A 21179-nucleotide genomic window follows, 5' to 3' on the forward strand; every position below is an offset into this window, starting at 1 on the left:
ACAAAAGTCAAATGGATCAAAGACCTCAGAATTAGACCAGAAACTATGTAACTCCTAGAAAAAAAAAAATGAAGGGCCAATACTCTAACATATAGGCACAGGAAATAACTTTTTCAAAAGGACCCCTAAAGCTCAGGAAATAATGCCAATAGTGAATAAATGGTAGGACATCAAATTAAAAAGCTTTGTACAGCAAATGAAACAATAATGTGAAGAAACAACCTTCAAAATAAGAGAAAAATCTCTGCAAGCTACTCTTCTGACAGAGGATCCAGAATACATAACGAACTCAAAAAACTTAACACGTACCCCCAACAACTCAATTAATAAACGGGCAAATCAAAACTACACTGAGATTTCATCTCATTTGTTAAAATGGCAGCCATCAAAACATAAACAATGCTGGAGAGGATGTGGAGAAAAAGGAACACTTTCAAACTGTTGGTGGAATTGTAAATAGTAGAACCACTGTGGAAATCAGTCTGGAGTTTCCTCAAAAGATTAGGAATGGATCCATCATATGACTCAGCTATACCACTCTTCAGTATTGATTTTAAAGAAGTCAAGGTACTATGGTGTTACATGCATACCCATGTTTATATTGTAGCAGCACAATTCATAATAGCCAAACTATGGAACTAGACTAGGTGTCCATCAACACATGAATGGATAAAGAAAATGAGGTACACATACACAATGGAGTTTTATTCAGCCTTAAAGAAGGATGAAATTATACCATTTATGGGAAAGTGAATAGAACTTGAGAACGTTATATTAAGCAAAATAAGCCAGATTTAGAAAGTCAAGGGTCATATGTTTTCTCTCATATATGAAAGCTAGAGAGAGAGAGAAAAAAAAGAAAAGAAATATTGGGGGAATTTATGAAAATCAAAGAGAGATCAGTAGAATAAAGAGATCAGGGGGAAGGGGGAGAAGAGGGAAGGGAAGGGGAAATACTGGAGGATGATATTGGCCAAATTATATGGTTATATTGTGTGCATGAACAAATATGCATAGAGGATAATAAAGTAAGTAATAAAATATTCAGAGGGCCAGTCTAGGAAAACTGGAGAAAGAGAAAACAAAAATGAGGAAGTCATAAATGAAATAATTCAAGAAAAAGTTCCAAAACTTAAGAACATGTTTTCCAGATTGAAAGGAATCACCAGTTTCTAGTGTAAAAACCCAAACTAAGAAACATATTTCAAATGTGGGAAAGAATAGAAGTGAGAATATTCCTCAAATTTTTTTACTTAATTATTTTTTTGTTTATCTTTTCCCATCCCATGTATTGCAATTTTATTTTTAAGAGATGGGGTTTCTATGTTGCTCAGCCTGGCCTCAAATTTATTGGGATTCTGGCAATCTTCTTGCTTCTGCCTCCACGGTAACTGAGACCACCACATCTGGTTTTCTTCAAGCTTTAAAGAAAGAATCATTTAGAGTTTACAGATAAAGTATGAGAAATCAGAATGTCTTCAGACTTCTCAAGATATTTTCAAAAATTTGAAGATAGATTATACATTTTAAAAAATTGGCACTGGGGCTTAAACCCAGGGGTGCTTAACCGTTGAGCTACATCCCCAGTCCTTTTTATTTTGAGACAGGGTCTTGCTAAGCTTCTGAGGTTGGCCTTGAATTTACTATCCTCCTGTTTCAGACTCCCCAGCTACTGGGATTACAAGCAAGTGCCACTGTATTATTTATTTATTTTTTTGGTACCAAGGATTGAACTCAGCGGCACTCGACCACTTGAGTCACATCCCCAGCCCTATTTTGTATTTTATTTAGAGACAGGGTCTCAATGAGTTGCTTAGCACCTTGCCATCATTGAGGCTGCCTTTGAACTCGTGATTCTCCTGTTTCAGCCTCTGGAACCTCTGGGATTACAGGTGTGCACCACTATGCTCAGATAGAGTATACATTTTTAATACCTACATTCATTTAAATTTTCATCCTGAAAGAAGACGTGAGATTTTTAGAGGAGTGATCAAAGATATTATTATTTATGGCAATAACTATGCCCAATGTCCTTTATGTGGTGACAGCAACATGCCATCTTGCACACTGGAAGTCTTCCTGAACTATGAATCTGGGGAGTGACAGGTCACCAACTGCCTCTTTCCTACCTGAGAGACACAGAAAAACCTTTGCTCTATAGTCATTAACAATCTTTCAGGGATGTAAATGACTGGTTCTGGGGCTGTGTGGTTCATTTTGTCTTTGAAATTCAAACGCCTACAGAGATAAGGCTCTATTCCATGCAGTTATGGATAGCTTCTTAATCCAGGTGCCATTAAAAGTTCCCAGAAAGCCCTCATGGTACAGAAACATGACCTTCTTCATTTCCTGATAGATTATTTTCCAATCTAGAATCCTATCCCCAGTGAAACCATCAAATAAGTGCCAAGCTTAAAAGGACCTGAAAAAGTGTAGCTTTCATTCCCTCTTCAGATGGAGGATGTGCTTCTCCACCAAAGCAAGGCGTGAGTCAAGACCAGCCTGGGACCAGAAATGGGAACACAGCTCAGGAATAGAGCTCTAGGATCAAGCAAAGGAAAGCCCCGAGTAACTTCAGTGCCCAGGATTCTCTTATTCAGATAAGAGTTCCTTCAAAAAGTGGCAAGAGAATATTGCACCCTTCTAACATAATGACTGGAGAGATTTAGGAGGAGAATTTAAGGTAGAAAAAGTGCTGTGCACCGAGAAACTTCAACAAACAAAAATTACTAGCTGTAGGGAAACAATTTTGCTAGCAAGAAAAAGAAATGATAGTATGCTAGGTAGCTAGTTGGCATATATTTATGTAATCACAACAATGTAAACCATAAATTTTGATTTAATAAAACTATATTAGAAACATAAAAGGAATACAAATGTGATATGTAGGAGATATATATAGGAGGAAAAGATGGCCATAGGAATAAGTCAACAGATTGAAGTTTAAACCAAAAAAAATAAGGAAAAGCAATATCCGCTTTTACTTACAGAAATAGAGGGAGTCACCAAATTTGGTAACTAAAATAGCTGAAATTGAAGGAGTTTAATCTTTGCCACAGAAGGAGTTAGTCTCCAATTCCTAGTAAACTTATTTTCCTCAAGGTAAACATTGTATAATTCTTTTTCATAGAGTGCTTTTTCCAAAGAATTTTCCCATCTTTCTACCTTTCTATTCATCCTCTGTAAAAGTAAGATAAAACTGAACTCCAAGGAGTGACCTATTTTATTTTGAGGCAATGGGATTTGACCTAAAATAATAATGTAAAGCATTAGGCGGCAGTTTTTCCCTTTCTCTTTAGTGGGGGAGGAGATAAGGTGTGGAGCAGGTCTTGGGGGAGGGAGAGGTACATAGGAAGACCAGAACACTATTCATGTGACTGATAAAAAAGAAATAATCTGTGACTATGTGTAATACCTTCCAGCTCTGGAATGTTTTCCAAGACCTCAGGTCTTATTAAATCCAAAAAGAGGCACAGAGCAAATGGCAGATTCTGACCATAGAGACAATTTCTTCATGTGGAAAGGGGTGACAGAAGAAAAGATCAAAGAAGACAACAGTGAAAATATTTGCATGGGGGGAAAAGGAGAAGACTTTAGATTCAGGCTGGGGAAGGAAGAGAAGAAGCTGCTCAAAGAGACAGGAGCGATAAACAGAGATTTGGGATTTTTTTTTTTTTTAAGGGGTAGGGGTTACCGGGGATTGAACTCAGGGGCACTAAACCCCTTGATCCACATTCCCAGCCCTATTTTGTATTTTATTTAGAGACAGGGTCTCACTGAGTTGCTTGCCACCTTGCTTTTGCTGAGGCTGGCTTTGAACTTGTGATCCTTCTGCCTTGCCTCAGCCTCCAGAGTTGCTAGAATTATAGGCCAGCACCACCGTGCCCAGTTAAACACAGATTTTTAAGTGCTGTTTTGCACTTTATTCCCTGCTGACGATACTCAAGAAAGCTTCAATGAAGATCCACATTATGTTTCAATACTTTTTATATTTCTTCTAATCTAGATGTCCTTCAATAGATGAATAGATTAAAAAAAACTGTGGTATATATACACAATGGAATATTACTCAGCAATAAAAGAGAATAAAATTATGGCATTTTCAGATAAATGGATGGAGTTAGAGAATATTATGCTAAGTGAAGTTAGCCAATCCCAAATAACCAAAGGCCAAATGTTTTCTCTGATAAGTGGATGCTAATCCATAAGGGCAGGGTGGCATGGATGAGTAGAGGAATTTTGGATTGGGGCTAAAGGGGAGGGGGTTTGGGGATAGGAAACATGGTGGAATGAGAAGGTCATCATTACCCTAGGTACATGTATGATTGCCTGAATGGTGTGACACAATTTGAGTACAACCAGAGATGTAAAAAAAAATGTGCTCCATTTGTGTACAATGAAATCGAAGAGCATTCTGCTGTCATGTATAACTGATTAGAAAAAATTACTTAACTTACAAAACGACTTATACTTCTTTTGGATGCATCTCCAAAAGCTGAGAATGACCTTAAATAGGAGCAGGAACGCCCAGATTTACTTAGATGACATCAAGTGTAGTTTGAATTGTTTTGATAGGAGCTATAACAGTGTGGAATCATCTACATTCTTTCCATTTGGTAGTGCTGGAACTGCCAAAGTTCCAGAGTACTAGGAAATCTGGATCTGTGATCATTTTTAATACCTATTTGGAGTTAGAAGGCAGGAAAACTTCAAGTCATTAAATTAAAAATGCCTGAAAGTTATTAACCCAATTAGTTAAATAATTACAGAATAATAGGCTTAAATCCTGAAATAACCTTGAAGACCCTCTAATAAAATCTCTTCCTTCAAGCCAAGGAAATGGATCAGGGAGATGAAATCAGTTGCTCATAGTTCATACGGCAAGTTAAAGGCTAAGAAAAGACTTGAAATCCAGATGTTCCATCTTTTCATTGGTTGAAAATAACAGTGAAATTAGTGTCTGCCATGTGTATCAGTCTGTTTTCTGTGGGCAATAGCAATATTATGGACAAAATTATCAAGAGGCATATTTTTTTTTTATCTTGTTTCTGGATGTTCAAGGTTAAGGGTCTGCATCTCGTAATGTCTTACAGGCAGAGTCCCAGGATGGCACAGAGTACCATAGACAGAGAGCAATAGACAGAGAGACAGACAAAGGCAGAGACAGAGATTCTGCCACCAGAGTTCAACCTTCAATCACCGGGGCTCACCCTCATGACCTTATCTAAATCTAATCACATTTTAAAGACCTCCCTGCCCCCCCCACACACACCTAGAGACATCATAGTGGGATTTTTACCCTTTAGTTGGTTATGAAATGTCCCTCAAATGCCCATATGGTAAAGGCCTGATCCCCAGTCCATGTACCATCAGGAAGTGATAGATCCTTTAGGAAGTGGTGCCTAGTGAAGGAAGTCAAGTCACTGGGGCCATGCTGAAGTGGGTACCATTACTCTAGCCCTTCTTCTCTTTGCTTCTGGTTGCCATGAAGTGAACAGGCCTCTCCACAGAACCCTCCTGTCATGATGCACTGTGCTGCCACATACCCAAAGCAATAGGGACAAGGGACCGTGGACTGACTATTCCAAAATTGTGAGCCCAAATAAACCTTTCATCTGTTTTAGTAGGTTACTTCAGGTATTTTATCAGAGTAAAGGAAAGCTAACACACTTAACACCTCATAAAGGGGACTGGATATGGGACACGATCAAACCGTATCACCATGAGGAAGAACTTTCCACGGATTATCTCACTTAATTCTCAGACTATTGTCCCATCTTACAAATGAGAAAAGTGAAATTCAAGAAGTAATCTAATATCTTGCCCAAGATTTTAGATTCAGGAATACACTCCCTAACTACAAATTCAGTTGCTGTGGAACAGGGTAGAATAGATACTGGATGGTAACAAGTAAATAGTCATACATGGTTAAAACATAAAAAACCAACAAATTTAGGAACTCAGGAGTTTTAAATCTAATCTTTCAAATCTGAATTTCTATATGAGGAAATTTTAAAGAACCCAAAGATAAATCTCATACTGAATGAACAGACCCTATACACACTTATTATCTATGTCAGGCTTCTTGTAATTCAGACAAATAGAATCAAAGAATCTAGGTTTGAGTTGTGTGTGTGTGTGTGTGTGTGTGTGTGTGTGTGTGTGTAAAATGAAGTCATCCTTTACCTCATCACATTGTGGACTAATTAAACTACTAATGTACCATTTTCACATAACTCACAGATGTTTGGAAAAATATGATTAATTATATAGTACCTAAAATTAATTCACCTCTACTGTTTTTCATTCTTTTTCTCAGCCCCACAGTTTATGATAGGGTATCTAGACTATTAAACAAAATCTTATTTACATGAATGCGTACTGATCCAGTAGCCTTCCAATTGGGTTAATATTTCCCGCTTCATACTGGCTGGAAAGTTACAGAAAGAACAGAATAGCCAAAACATGTCCAGACTTAGAAGGAACAGTAGATAGGGGCTGGAGTTATGGCTCAGCGGTAGAGCGCTCGCCTAGCACGTGCAGGGCCCTGGGTTCTTTCCTCAGCACCACATAAAATAAAATAAATGTATTGTGTCTAACTACAACTAAAAGTATTTTTAAAAAAGAAGGAACAGCACCTATACATACCCTTCATTTAATTAAATATAAATAGCCCAAGATTGAACTGATTGGGTTCTCCAAATATTACACTTCTGTCATTCTATTTGAGTTCAGTAATATTTTAAATTGATTATATCTGATTTTAAAGTCAAATTTCTTATCTATGACTTATGGAAGAAAGGTAAATTTATCTTTTAGAATAAGCAACAGTGGTGTAATCTAGGCAGGGAATCACCATTTGCATTTTGGCAGATGAAATTTAGAAAGATTATGCAACCAGGCCAACTAGTAATGAAGCTTGCTAGCAGTGGAGGTGAAACCTGAATCCAAGTTTCCTAACACCTTCCAGGGATAGAAAGAAGTCAAAGACAGGTGGAAACCGCTTAACGTGGATGACCATTTTCAGTTTCTTTTGGCCTTGGGTCTTTTGGGGTCACCTGGGCTCGCTGTATAATGGAACATATGAAATTAACTGGTAACTTTGCTATTAAACTGCAATCATCTATGACATTCTATCTGCAGATTTTCATATTTGGGGACAGGGTCTTGATCTGAAGCAAGGTAAAACAAAATTGGTTTACTATCTAGTTTCTTACATGAGATATTCTTGTAGAAATCAAAATATTAGGACCAATTCAGAATAGAAACCTAGGGGCAGCTGTTTGCATAAATGTCTCTCTCTCTCTCTCTCTCTCTCCATTCCTTTGTACTTCCTGCCTAACATTAGACACAGGCTCTGGGGGCAGAGATGGACCTGTTCTCCTGTCCTGGCTCTGGGAAGGGCTCTACATTGGGCAGGATTTCCAATTTTGAACTTGGTGTCTTTATCACTAATGAGTACCTCTGAGTTGTCACAAAACATAAAAAGAGATTGTGTTAGTGCCTGACGCCTGGTAAATGTTCAACACACACATACTAAGTTTGATCAAAATTGATCCCCTTCACTATCTCCAGTGACAGGTTCAAAGTGAGAAGTGAAAGCAAACAAAAGGCAGCAGTGACCTTAAAGAATCACCCATGTCTGTCCTTACTGAAAATAAAAAAAAGGACTATGCTCCAAGTATAGCATAGGGTGCTTTCATAGAACTCTGTCAAACTGACAGGCAGCCCAGATGTCCACCATTTCAGATTCCCATGAGCTTATTTGCTATGCCAACCTAAACACATTGCTATCTTTGACTAGGGCAGTGGGCACAAACTGACTCTTTGCTCTCAGCCACTGGCGAGCAGACTCGCTCTTGATGCATCTTCCCTTCAAATTTTCTGAGTTATGAATGCTCTGGTCAAAGCTGCTGGCAGCCCAGGTTATCTATCATTTTTCACTCCTCTATATTTTACTTGCATCAGTATCTTTCTTGATGCCAAGTTCCACTAGTTTAAAAGAAATAAACCTTGGTCTCCCATTACCATTCTTCTTCCTGAAATTTAGTATCAATGAAGAAAACTAAGAATCATTTTATGGAAATATTTAATAAATATATTTTCTCAGTACACATTCAAAAATTCCACTTAAGAATGGTGTATTTTGGTACCACTAAATCTCATGACAATGTATGAAACACCCTTAATTACTTTCTAAGATGTGTTCCTTTAACTGGACTAAAATACCACATATTTTAAAAAATTAGTATTCTGGACATTTATGATCAATAATTATTTGTAAACATTTGTAAAATTCAGAAAGGTAAGTGTTCTTTCCAGGACAATAAGCTCCAGGAGGGCAGGAATGGAGTTGTTCTTGTTCACTGTTGCATTCCCAGCACCCAGTCCAAGGCCAGACAAGTACAAGGCATTCTATGAGAATTTGTTAACTCACACACTTTAACCTTACTCTATACACTTTTGTGTAAAAATTAATGGAACTATCCTCTTTAAAGCAAAGTGTTGTAGCAAACTGTTATTCTGAAACCAAAAGGAAAAAAAGAATTCTAGGGTAGTAGTCTAAGCACTTTGGAGAAAGCAACAGACTATCCTGGAATTTATACAAACCAGAAAGGCAAAGTCTGGGTGTAGCCTGAAATACATCATTTAGAAAAGCATAATATAAAAATATTTTCTAAATGCATGACTCCATGTATGAGACTCAAAAGATGGCTCTCAAAATTGCAATGCTGGCTCTGCCAGCATGTTCCCCAAGAAAAGCAGGAAACCATCCAGAGGCCGGTGTTAACTCTTGACTACATTCCAATGACCTACTTAAAAATGGATAAATGATGAAAGACTAAGATGAATACACATATTTTAGAACAAAGCTGTAAATGGACTGAAGCTTACAGAAATGCTAAGATAAACAGCTTCTGTAGACGTTTTCAGTTAAGACGATTTTAAAAAGTTGAGTCTACAATTCAGGGCCAGTGATTGTAGAGCTGACAGATGCCAAAGGCAAAGAGAATTAAGAACAGCAGGGAACATTTATGGAGCACCTACAGCGGCAAATGCTGGGCTAAACGATTTGTATTTCTATCCTCACAGCAGATGAGGTTAAAAACCCCTGTATCTACTTTAGAGAAGATGAAATCAAGGCTCAGGACAATGAAAACTTGTCTATGTCTATACATTAACTGATAAGTACAAATGATCAAAACCCAAGTTCGACTAGAAAAATCTTTCCATTAATCCACACTTCCTCCTTGTTACACTTGAAAAAGTCAAATGAATGAATATTGGCAACTGAGAATCTCGAAAACATTGTGAAAATACTCAACAGCTGAAATCTGTTACAACTCAGATAATTACATCTAGGGTCCTTGAGATGAGATCAGAATGGTAACCCTGAAGGGAATCATAACTAACAGATGAAGGGCAGAGGCCACTGTCAGTTTTTAAAGGATACATAGGACAAGAATGAGAAGGGGTACATATACGCTGTTAGCCAGCAGTCAAGTCTCTTCTGCCTTTGTATCACCAGGATCCTGCCCAGTGGCTCATGAAGGATGCTCAAGAGATGTTGACTCATTATTATATTTAGATGCAGGATTAAAACCTTAAGTCATGCAGATGCAAGACTAAAACCTATTTTGAATAATTTCATGGGGGGGAGAAAGTTCCCAGTTATAAGGGAATATACAATAATCAAGACAGACTTGAGAGGAAAATGACACTTCTTCATTCTCCTTTTGGGAAGTCATGGTTCCCTGACTTTTACTATTCGAAACTCAATACTACAATGCTTATAATTCTCGTTCATTACACTTACAGTCTGTTCACAGCAGTTATCATCACTGACAATGTTACTACAAGAGAATGAATTCCAGGTTCCAAATGACTGAGTTACAGTATAATCCATTTAATTGGAAACTACATACACTTACATCATTTTCTCTCATTTCAATCTTTTCCTCCAACAAAACAGAAGTTAGTATCAAGTTCATTTGATAGCACCTCCGTAATTTCCAAACACTTTAAATTAATGAGCAAGTTAACAGAGGCAAATTACCTGCTGCAGTTTGGATTTTAAGTGTTCTCCAAAAGCGCATCTGTTGGAGGCTTGGACCTCAGCTCATGACATTATTGGGTCATGGTGGAACTTTGCATGGGACCTAGTGTGAGGTCTTCAGGTCTTTGGGGGCATGCCCTTGAAGGGCATCTTCCTCTTCCTAGCTTTCTGGCCAGAGATAAGCAGCTTTGTTCTACCATATGTTCTTTTGATATGGCACCATGGGCCCAAAACAACTGGGCCAACTGATCATGGATTGAAACCGCCAAAACAAAACTTCTCATCAGTTGAACATCTCAGATGTTTCTATAGTAACAGAAAGCTAACACAATGCCCTTCAGTTAAACTTCCCCAAATCCTCTTTCTTCATCAGTACCAATACAATGCAAGTTGAGTACAAAAGTTAACATCAAGTTTATGGACATTCTCTTTATACAAACAGAAAAAGTAGCAGTGAAAAGGGAGTAATATTGACATTTAGAATTTCCCTTCCTCTCATGTATGTAGCAGATGCAGGGTGAGCACATTTCAGAATTAACTCCCTATAATGTTAGAGATACCCTTGAAGAATCTAACATGATGGTTTCACTATCCAGGCGGCTATTACAGCCAGACGGATGTGAAGAAAGGCAGTTACTGACCAGGTCTCAGCAAGCAGAACAGCTGTCAGGTTATGACTCTGCTGCCACTAAAAGAACACAAAGAAAACATGCACCCAAATACATACAGGAACTCAATACCAGTGGTAGAAATTGTAACAGAAATATATTTCTCATGCAAAATAGGCCAAATGACAAATACCTGCACAACACAAATAAAGATCTGAAAATTAAACTTTCTCTTTTGGGGGTACTGCCATGATTCTGTGGTTTCAATGGGTGTCCATCCCACGTTAAACGTGCAATTCTATAAAACCATGATTAAGAGTATAGAAAGCATATTTTGGAAGAAACCTGGGTGTGTGAAAGGTTGCTATGAAAAAAATGAAAACAGGAATGATAGAAGTATACTTTCTTTTATATACAAAAATGAAGGCCCAAAATATGGTTTGTTGAAGTAGCTATCAACAAGATGTTAAATTATTTTTCCTTTGCTTTGGTTAAAACAGCCTTGGAACAGCAGTCAGTTCCCCTTCTACTAACAGCATATAAACACAGTGACAGGACTACTTTTAGTACAGAATAAACAACTTTCAAGAAAAGAAATTAAATTAATTTTAAACTAAATTAAACATTTTTACCAATAAATAATTTCTTTTAAAGTAGCATCTTCATCCTACAATCTCGGGCAGAACATATACACCAATTTAAAAAATAAAGTTTCTCCCACAATAGTCATTACAGGTGTTAATGTAACAAGCTATTAAATGAAATTACTTTAATGTACTTAAAAAAAAATTCTAGCAACCAAACATGAATTTTAACAGTTGTCATTTTCTACAATTGTACATATTCTAAAATAATTGACTAATACTTTCTTACAGAACATAATTTAAACTATTGTTGGTATTTCAATATATTCCTAAAGAAATGGTTAAAAGAATATTTAGTACACCAAATCTGAAACAGAATTTATAATTCTGATTTACAGCTAATAAAAGGCAATCAATTCCTATTTAAACTGTAACCAGTGATGAAATATACTTCAATAACAAACGTTTGGTCTCACAATCTTTAATATTGGTTAAAAACAGTCTGATGTTTGTTGCTCATGGAAGTTACTTCAATCCAATGTGCAAAAAAAGGTGCAGCCATCTGCTTTTACTTGAAATACATAAGACCAACACTACTATTTACACACTTAGAAGATTTTTAAATTTATTAATTTAAGCAAGCATATTGCATCTCTTTTATGGATAAATCATGTGCCACAGAGAGCCTAAAAGCTGGATGACATTCCATTAAGCCACACAAATGTTTCTTGTCCTAATTTTGAACCTAAATATAAATCCAATTTCAAAATCAATTAAGAATTACTTTGATCTAATAAGTCTTGGAATTGTTGCACATATGAAAACCTTGTCTCTGAGAGCTTTCACTCCTCTCACCACTGGTCTACTCCACAAACCCCCCACTTGTTGCAGAAGGACAATGCCCCCAAAAGAGGAACCTGTGAACCCAGCCCTAAGCACCAGCATCCTGTGGGTTCACAGGATGGTGTATACGTACGACTACAGCTTTGGGGGTAGATATGGGGCAATCGAAATGGATGAAGAAACACTTCAGCAAAGCAATTATTACCTATGCACAAAAACAATGTAAAACAGTGACAGAAAAAGTGAACAAACCAAATATAAATCTAATACCATTCTGCATTTCCAGAACTTGGTTTCACACTTGCGCCATATTCTTGGTCAATCACCCACCAGCATTTTCTGGGTCTGTATGAAGAACATTTATTAAGTTATTCAAACTGCTGTTTTGACCAGAAGTCACGTGTGACTATGATGATTAAGAAATCAATTTACTCGATTATTACTCTGTGCAGTGCACTCATAACGCGAGTGTAGAGGATTAAAAATAAAAGTCTCTCACCTCTAAACTGGACATAGGAGTTCTCAAATTAAAATCATAAAAAAGAAGGGGAGGGGAGCTTACTGGCAACAATAGACACTAGACAGGACACTGAAACGGTTTGGTCAGAACTTAGGAACGTAATTTCCTTGACAAAGTTTTAAAAACACCTAACCAATCACTGCCTTATGTCCAGCAAGTACACTGCTCCATTCATTTCCATGAAAACATAATAACTGGCGTTCGCTGATCACGATCCATGTCGTCCCAGTCTCGGCTTCCCAGGCGCAGCACTCGGGTCCTGCCACCTCTAGCTACAGGCTATTGTCTCCAACTGCTGCTCGGCTTCTGCGGCCATGGCCGCAGCCTGCAACTGTTCGGTCTCGCTCTGGATGGCACTGGGGGTAACCTGCTTCCTCTCGCTGTGCATATTGTTCTCATGTCTCTTCAGATCCGATGCCTTGGCAAAGGCCTTGGTGCAGGAGCCACACACAAAGGGCTTTTCGCCTCTGTGCCTCCTTTCATGGTCCTTAAGGTGGGACTTGTGTTTGAAGGCTTTGTCACACATGTGACATGCGAACGGTCTTTCGTTACTGTGAACTCTCTCATGCTTCTTTAAGTCTGGGGCACGAATGAATGATTTTCCACACACCTCACAACTGTAGGGCTTATACCCTGTGTGGATTTTTAAGTGTTCCTTCAGGTGGGCCTGGGTGGTGAACCCTTTTGTACACATTTCACATACAAATGGCCGGTCTGCGGTGTGAAGCTTCTCATGCTTCCTCAATCTGCCTTCATCAGAAAATGTCTTACCACATGCTTGACAGGCAATCTGCTCCCGATGGTGACCATAAAGTAAATACTCAAACTTCATGTCACTGGTGGCAGTCCAGCCTGGTGTCTGTTCATCTTTTACCTCACTCATTCCATCATTAAATGTTAAGGCTTGAGGGGTCTGGGACCCCAAATCTTTGGACTCTGGGGTCTCCATGGATTCTACTTCCTGACCGTAGCAATTTACTTTTCGAACTTCCTCGCTCCCCAACTCTTTCAAAATCGCTTCCTGAACCCTGAGCGTAGTCGTAGGTGACTTGCCGTCCTCTTGACTTGGGGGGGTGCCTTCTACTGTGTCATCTGAAGGACTGTCATCCTGATCCCCGATTTCTTCCACATCATCATCCTGAGTGTCAGCAGTATCTCCAATGGGGCGATTTATTTTGAGGCAATATTTACTCTTTGATTGGCCATTATTTTCATCAGGACTAGATACATCTCGCTTCTGAGAACAGAGTTTATCCAAAAATCTGATACCAAGAATCTGACCTGATGACATCATTAAGTTAACATCTTCCTTTTTCACGGAGATCTTTGCTGTGTACATGTAGTTCAGGACCTCTTCAAATATATCAGAACGAAGAAAATCTATCTCGATGACTGAAGAGCTATCTACCTCAAGCTTCTTGAAAAGCTTTTTAAAGTAGGTGCTGCAGGCGGCAAGAACACATCTGTGTGCTCTGAATTTCACATCTTCAACCACAATAGCAATATCACAAAATTCTCCTTCCAGGCGTTGTTCATTTAGTGTTTTCAGAAACAGAGTTTTATGATCATCGTCATTGTATTTAATGGTTTCAGACATACTGATGAAAAACTCCTATGAAAACATTTTTTAAAAAAGGAGTTTAGTAATCATGAATAATACTTCATAGAGAAAACATAGGCAGATTTTCATTTTATGACTGACTTTTGGAACCTAGCAATTTCAGAAAGTCAATGTTAGGGATTGCCCAAGAATAAGAGCAGAAAAGACTGATGCCAACTGAGGGATTTCCGTACCGTTCTCTGTTTATCTTCAGTGTACAAAATATCTGTCTACTTACAAGACCAATAGCAACCTTCACAAAATACATGCCAAGCATTATTCTAGGCACTTTATATATTTTAACTAAATTCATGTCCAAATAACCTTGACTTATTCTACTGCCATTTAGTGAAGAGCTAGGACTCAAATGCAGATAATTTAGCTTCAAAATCCATGCTTCTAGATAACCAGAGGTAATCACAACATAAGTGAACCTCAAGGTTTAAGAAACAGTTTGGAGGCAAGAATCCTGTAGACCTGTCTATAGAATCTACTCTAATAACACACACAGAGAAGACTTTCTAAAATAACTTAAGAGGTCTCAGTGTAAAGTTTCCTATACAGAAGAGTCAACCACTGACACAGAACCAGAAAGGGATGTCATTGCCAAAATACTCAGTGCTGTCTTCTAGTTTTTCCATAACAGTTTTATGTCACTCCTAAATGAGGGTCAAGGTTTAATGTGACCTAAAAGAAACAGATGACTTCTGGGAAAATAATGATGAGTGGCTTCATTCCCACTGGACACTAACTGCCATCCAAATAAAAGTATCATCAATATTGGATGCACAGGTTGAATCTATTACCTGAAGTGCTTGGGACCAGAAGTGCTCTGAATTTCAGATTTTTTAAATTCTTGCATACACATAATATGAGATATCTTGAGGTTATGACCCAAATCTAAACATGAAATTCATTTGTTTCACATATAACTAATATGTATAGCCTAAAGGTATTTTTATTTATTTATTTTTGAGTACTGGGGATTGAATCCAAGGGCACTGCATCATGAACTACATCCTCAGCCCTTTCTATTTTTTAAGACAGAGTCTAAGTTGTTTAAGGTCTCACCAAGTTGCTGAGCTAGGCTTGAACTTATGATCCTCTGCCTCAGCCTCCAGAATTGCTGGGATTATCGGTGTACACTACCATGCCCAGCTGAAAGTAATTTTATATAATAAATTTAATAATATTTTAAACAGAATTTCATGGTGTAGTATTTTCCACTTGTGGCATCGTATCAGCACTCAAAAAAGTTTCAGATTTTCAAAATATTTTGAACTTCAGGTTTTTGAATTAGGGAAACTTGACCTGTTCTTGCTAAGAATTGAGTTATTTTACAAGAAAAGAAACTTAGAACTAGCATGAAGGACCTCTGTCACCATGTTAAAGAACTAGTCTTTTAAAATAATGTGTCCTAATTGTTCTCTTATAAAAATTGTTTTACTTTTATTCAACATAATATACATGTGAGGAAAACACAATTTTTCCAGAGAAACAGACTGCTATATATAATCAGAATTGAAAATATGCATTTTATAGCGAACACAAAATGATTTTTTCAAGATTTAAATTAAAAGGTATAATTACCATGAACAACTCAGGCAATTATCTTAATGCCTTAAACGCCAAAATCTTCAGATCAGAATTACTCTGATCAGGGACACACCAGACCTACAGAGAAAAAGATAAAACAAGAGTGAGGTAACATCTTTCTCTATTCTGAATTCTCAACCAAGAATCTTGTCAAGAATTGAGTTAAAAAATAATAATAATAAAAACCCTCCAATTCTTTTTGTGCCTCTTGTCCCACTTCACACTGGGAGTAGCAAAGTGGATGATGAGTATCAGGCCCAGTTCTGAACAAATGTGGACTAGAATGGGTGAGGACTGGGCACAAGGGACATGGAGGGACTGTACACTGCAATAGGAAGGATGGGTTGGAGAACCGTTAAGGGATTACTCCTCATTAGCAAAGCCATGTCCACACTTGTACACATGTGGACCACTACACAGATGACAAACTCCAATAAGTAGCCCTTACCCCCATCATTTCCAGTTGGGTATGCAACCTTCTACATTTTCCTCTAGGCTTGTACAAACATATACATGCACTTATCTTATATAAAAAACAGACAAAGCTGTACAAGCACACATGTAGCATGGGAGGTAAGAGTAGCTGTTTTCTTTACACACCTGTGTGATATCGAGCACACTTGTCTTTAAGATTGAACTTGTGAAATCCTGGTATTTTATCTCTATCCCCACAGTCTCAAAGAAATTTAGCTTTTTAACTCTTAGCCGAAGAACTCTTTCCTGCACTCCAATGTCTTAAAAACCAAAACTCTTCTCTACTAAACGATGACCAAATAAACTGCTATAGTAGGAGCAAAGGACTGAGCTGTAATACAGTCCCACACACACACACACACAAAAACTGATGCAAACCTCTAACCTGAAGACCAAAGTTCCCTCTATAGAAAACACTAAGCCAACTAGAATACTAAGGGGGTTTCTCATCTGCAATGTGAAGGCTGAGCAAAATTATTTTTAAGGATGCTTCTTACTTGACCATTTTGCTCCCTGTTCTTTAGGGTCCCCAGGGACTACAGTCACCCCCAGAGAGAAGCAGTCCAGGGAGAAGTTTCCTACCCTGTCACTTCCTACTGATGTAACTTCTGGGGCTTAGAAAGTAAAAGTGCACGGGTCATACAGTGTCCATGTGTGTCCTGTGTGTGCGCATATGTGGCCAGTGTGTATTTGGCTGTCCCCCTCCTCAAGATCTCTTGAGGACCTGAAAGGAGAGACCATGTGTTCACTGGCTCATTTTTTTCTATAGAGATGTTCCAATTGCTAAGTTCAGATGAGTCAAACCGGAAGACAGCCATTGCCAGTATTTATGTGGGTAAGTGCAAGAAAAGATGTAGCCCCCAACTACACCTCCACAGTAAAGCTGCCCTTTGCAACTGCTCCCCAAATCGCGAGCGCACAGAGTCGCCCGTATGGAGCAGGGAGTGGGGCTTCCCGCAAAGCCAAACTTACATAAACAGCCGCAGCCGCCACCCCTACCCCTGAGCAGCTGCGACAATGGCTGCCGCACGATTTCAGAAAGGGGAGGAAGCAGGGAATAAAGAGCAAGATCCGAGGCGCTTTCAAAGCGTGTCCAGCCCTCACTCTCATCTCTTTAGGCCCGGGACGTGGGGGAGTGAATAAAGCCTTTTGCATTCCTTCCCAGACAAAAGCTCCCGGCCTCGGAGCTGCCTGGTGAAAGCGTCACTTTCCCTTTCATAATCAGACTAGGGGCGCAGGCTGTCGGCCTGAGCTCTGAGCGCGGGAAGGAGGGCCCGCGGCGGCCCGGCGGCGCGACCAGCTCGGGAGCGGGCGTGCGGCCGGCTCCGCAGCTCCGCGCCGCGCCCCGCTCCGCCCGCGAGCCCGGAGCTCGCGCCCCGCGCACTCCCCGGCCGGCTCGCGCCAGGCCCTCCCGCGCCCTCCCGTGGCCGGGGGCGGGGGCGGCGCGCGGCCGGCTTCCCGAGCTCCGCGGGCGCACCCGGGAGTGCGTGCGCGGGGGTCCCGGCCCCCTCCTCCGCAGGCGGCTGGGGGAGGCGCGGTGGGGCCCGCGGCTCCGAGGGGCGGCGCCGGGCGGGCTGCACTTGGCGCCAGGCTCGGGCCATCCCCACCCCCACAGCGGTGCACTGCGGCGGTGCGAGCGGGGGCGGCCATGAACTCGGCCGCCGAGCGCGCGCGCGGGGCCGCCACCGCCTGGCCGCTCCCCGAGCCCGCTCACCGGCCTGCGCGGCCCCCGAGCGCCCCATCCCCACGCCCAGCCCCGGCCCACGCCCGTCCCCGCTCGCACCGCGCCGCGCCGCCAGCGGCGCCGCACATCCTGGAGCTGGCTGGTGCCCCAGAGCTCGGCGGGAACGCGCTTCTTCAAGGCCGACCCGCTGCGCCAGCCACCCGCTGCCCCCGCGTCCCCGCGCCCGCCTCGCGGATAGCCCCGGCCCCTTCCGCACCCCGGCCCGCGCTTACCTGCAGCCTGGCACAGCCACAGACACTCGCCGTGGGCTCCCCGCGTTGTTTAGCGCGCAGGCCGGGACGGAATGGACGCGGGGCGCGGGGGCACGGTGGGTGGCAGTGTTTTGGATTTTTTTTTTTTTTTTGGAGTTTGGGGAGGGGGCGGGGTGGGGGAAGTCGTGCACGTCCCTGATGGTAGCAGCCCTCCTCCTTGCACGAGCACAGAATGTCTAGCCAGCCGTGAACACCCCCACCGCCCCCCCCTTCCCGTGCATGCGCGGTGCGGGCTGGGGGGAAGGCGCGCCGCCGGCTTGCGCAGGCACGGAACCCGAGGAGGCCTCCAAGTGGGCGAGCAGAGAAAGGGTTAATCCGGGACCTTGCCGACGCTTTCGGTGGTGTCTATGGGGCCGCCCCCGGAGGACCCTGGCCTGCGCACGCGCGCGCACGCGCGCGACTTGGAGCGCGCGGAGCCCGCGCGCGGGAGAAGGGGTGGGCGGGGAAGGGGCGGGGCTTCGCTGTTGAGAAGCGTATGCACGAGCGCAGCCCGCGAGCACCCGCCCCGCCTGGAGCTCCCGCCTTCTACTAAGACTCCTGGGCTCCCGCCCGCGCCCTGCGTCTTCGCCGGGGACGCGGGAGCCAGCGCTCCCGTGCGTGTGCATGTGCGTGGGCCTTTGCTGCCGCTGTGCGCGCGCGGGTCAAGCGTTGTGGCTTCAGGGCTTCCCGGGGCCCCTGGGTGGGATCCCTGGACAACTTCGCTCTTGATTCATTCTGGCCGGTGTGTGGATGAGCGCTTGCGGGCAAAGGGTCTCCATTGGCGTCGCTACCGCATCTTTTATAAGTGGTTGTTTGCAGAATGAATGAAAAAAGTGCCATCTTTGATTTGAAGTGTAAGGGGTGAACTCAATCACCCAAGAGAAAGGGATTACTTCTAAAGCTCTGAATCAGGCCAAGCCCGCTCATTTAGCAGAGTATTCTCAAAGAAAAGTAATGCTGGCTGGAGGCGGTAGCCTTCCAGGAAGTCATGGCCCTGAACTAGATTTCATTTGAAGCTCCATTAGAGTTGGGGGTCAGCTCTAGGGCACTGTCCTTAAATCTGTTCTGTTGAAGTTAAAGCTCCACTACTGGTTGGGCCTGTGCCTGGCCTGAGTACCTGGGATGTCCATTCAGCTCCCAGGTTTTCTGTCCGCATTAAGAAGGGGAGTTGGATTGGAGCACTGCAGATGGCCTTTGAGTTGCTCTTATATCACGATTTAACAACATATTGCAGAAACATGCATAATTTAATATATGAAATTAGAGTGGGACCTTCCTCTTGAGCTTGTATGCAAACTAAGATAATGCTTGTTAACAGGGTACATAAATTAAAAAGAAATGATATTATGATTGCCTCTGGCCCATGTCCCTTGCTGAGGGTAGAAATGGGGTTCTCCTCCTTGGTATGGGCTGGCTGAGAAATAATGGCGAAAAATGACAGAACACAGAAAGTAGTTTCAGAAGCAGAGGCCACAACGGGCAAGCTGATCAGAGAGATCAGCTTCTAGACAAAATGGAGCCATGCCTGCTTTATTTATAAAGCTAAACATCAAAGAGATTTTATAGAATGTTCTTTTCCAAAAAAAGGTTAAAACTGGGCTCTTCAGTTCCTAATGGGTTATGCCTATCTCCAGAGCTACTATGAGGAACCTTCCTAGCAGAGTGGAGGGAAAGATCACATGCATTGGGCAATCTATTGTGGTGGGAGAGCCACCCAAAGTTCCCAAAGCCAGACCTCTCTCTCCCTGGCTTCCATGCTGAGAGAAGATCCTCATGTATTTCACGGATGGCTTCCTGAAGTTGCCCATATTTTCTAAAGGAAATTCTGTATGCCCTTGGTTGATTTTGTAATGTCAAAATTGGTTTAACATTTCCCAAGGTGCTTTTATACACACCTTTTCTAGTGTTCACAATAGCATGTGAGCATGGGGTTTAGTGAATCTATTGATGGAGACAAGATAGAATAGAGGGGTTCTAGAGTTAGTCACATCCAATTCCAGTAGTGGTTAAGTTGTTTAACTTTTTAAACCTCAATTTCTTATTCTCTGAAATGGAGATTTTTTTTTAAAGAAAAAAAAAAAGGCACGTAATAAGGCAGTTACAAGGATTGAGTGGAATAATACCAGGTAAGTGCTAGCACAAATATTAGCTCAAAAGTGCTAAAAGGACCTGCATCCACAGATGGTTGATTCCAGTGGCAGAGGCAGGCCCAGACCCAGAACATCTGTCTCCAGAGTTCATCTCATCATACTTGATCCCCTGTGAATACTTGCTTGATTCTTGTTTGCATAGCATGTACACTTCAATTCTGTTTCTATTTATGGGAGAATAATAACAGTGTGTTATGGTATAGGGTTATGTCATCAAGCAATCAAGCCTGACATTGCAGTTACTGTCTGAGAACATGGCTAGCTCTCAGAAATGTTCATTACTACTGCCCCCCCCAATATCACGCATGGACATTTTTATTCATTCTGCTTTTGTTTATTATCCGCTTACTGTGTGAAGACAATCTTTTTGCCTATGGCTAGGTTAAGTCTTCTCACGTATGATTAATCTGATGAAATTAGAATAATTCAGAAAAACACTCAAGGTAGAATGACACATCTTGACATATTGATTCTGTATCAGTTATTCCTTACATTTATGTTTGTGTCACCCAGGCTCTGCCTGGCTGTTTCTTGCTTGGTCATGAAGTTCATGGGGATGAATCTAAATTAAAGATACAACTCCATAGGAAGGAGGAGCAAGAGGTGGGAAAACAAAAGAGAAGGGCCTGACCCAGACTCTCATTTGTGTTCCCAACTTAATTGTGTATCTCCCAACACTCATGAGGTTCATAGGAAACATCAGCTGACAAGTGCCAACTTAGGGGAGTTATTCAGGATCAGAGCCTTCCTCAAATAAGTGTTTTTCCTCTCCT

The 21179-nt window shown here is 41.4% G+C and overlaps 1 protein-coding gene across 7 annotated transcripts in view; it reads right to left on the reverse strand.

The window, feature by feature from the left end:
* The window catches only part of Zbtb14 (zinc finger and BTB domain containing 14), a 123414-nt gene extending 104742 nt beyond the window's left edge, over positions 1–18672 (reverse strand). For 4 of the 7 annotated variants that reach the window (XR_013429685.1, XR_013429686.1, XR_013429683.1 and 1 more), the window contains exons 1-3: positions 18239–18672; positions 15803–15886; positions 12363–14224 (exon numbers count right to left, since the gene is read on the reverse strand). Coding sequence is in view for 3 of the 7 variants with exons in the window: in XM_078030342.1 (XP_077886468.1) it covers positions 12881–14224; positions 15803–15805 (1347 nt within the window). In the remaining 4 variants the exon portion in view is untranslated. Of the gene's footprint in view, positions 1–10805; positions 14225–15802; positions 15887–16408; positions 17619–18065; positions 18133–18238 lie in introns of those variants that run through there. The other 3 variants (XM_078030342.1, XM_078030343.1, XM_005340218.5) reach the window with 3 other exon arrangements.
* Between the last annotated feature and the right edge of the window lie 2507 nt (positions 18673–21179).

This window comes from Ictidomys tridecemlineatus, chromosome 13 (genome assembly GCF_052094955.1).
Source record: "Ictidomys tridecemlineatus isolate mIctTri1 chromosome 13, mIctTri1.hap1, whole genome shotgun sequence".
Lineage (NCBI taxonomy): Eukaryota > Metazoa > Chordata > Mammalia > Rodentia > Sciuridae > Ictidomys > Ictidomys tridecemlineatus.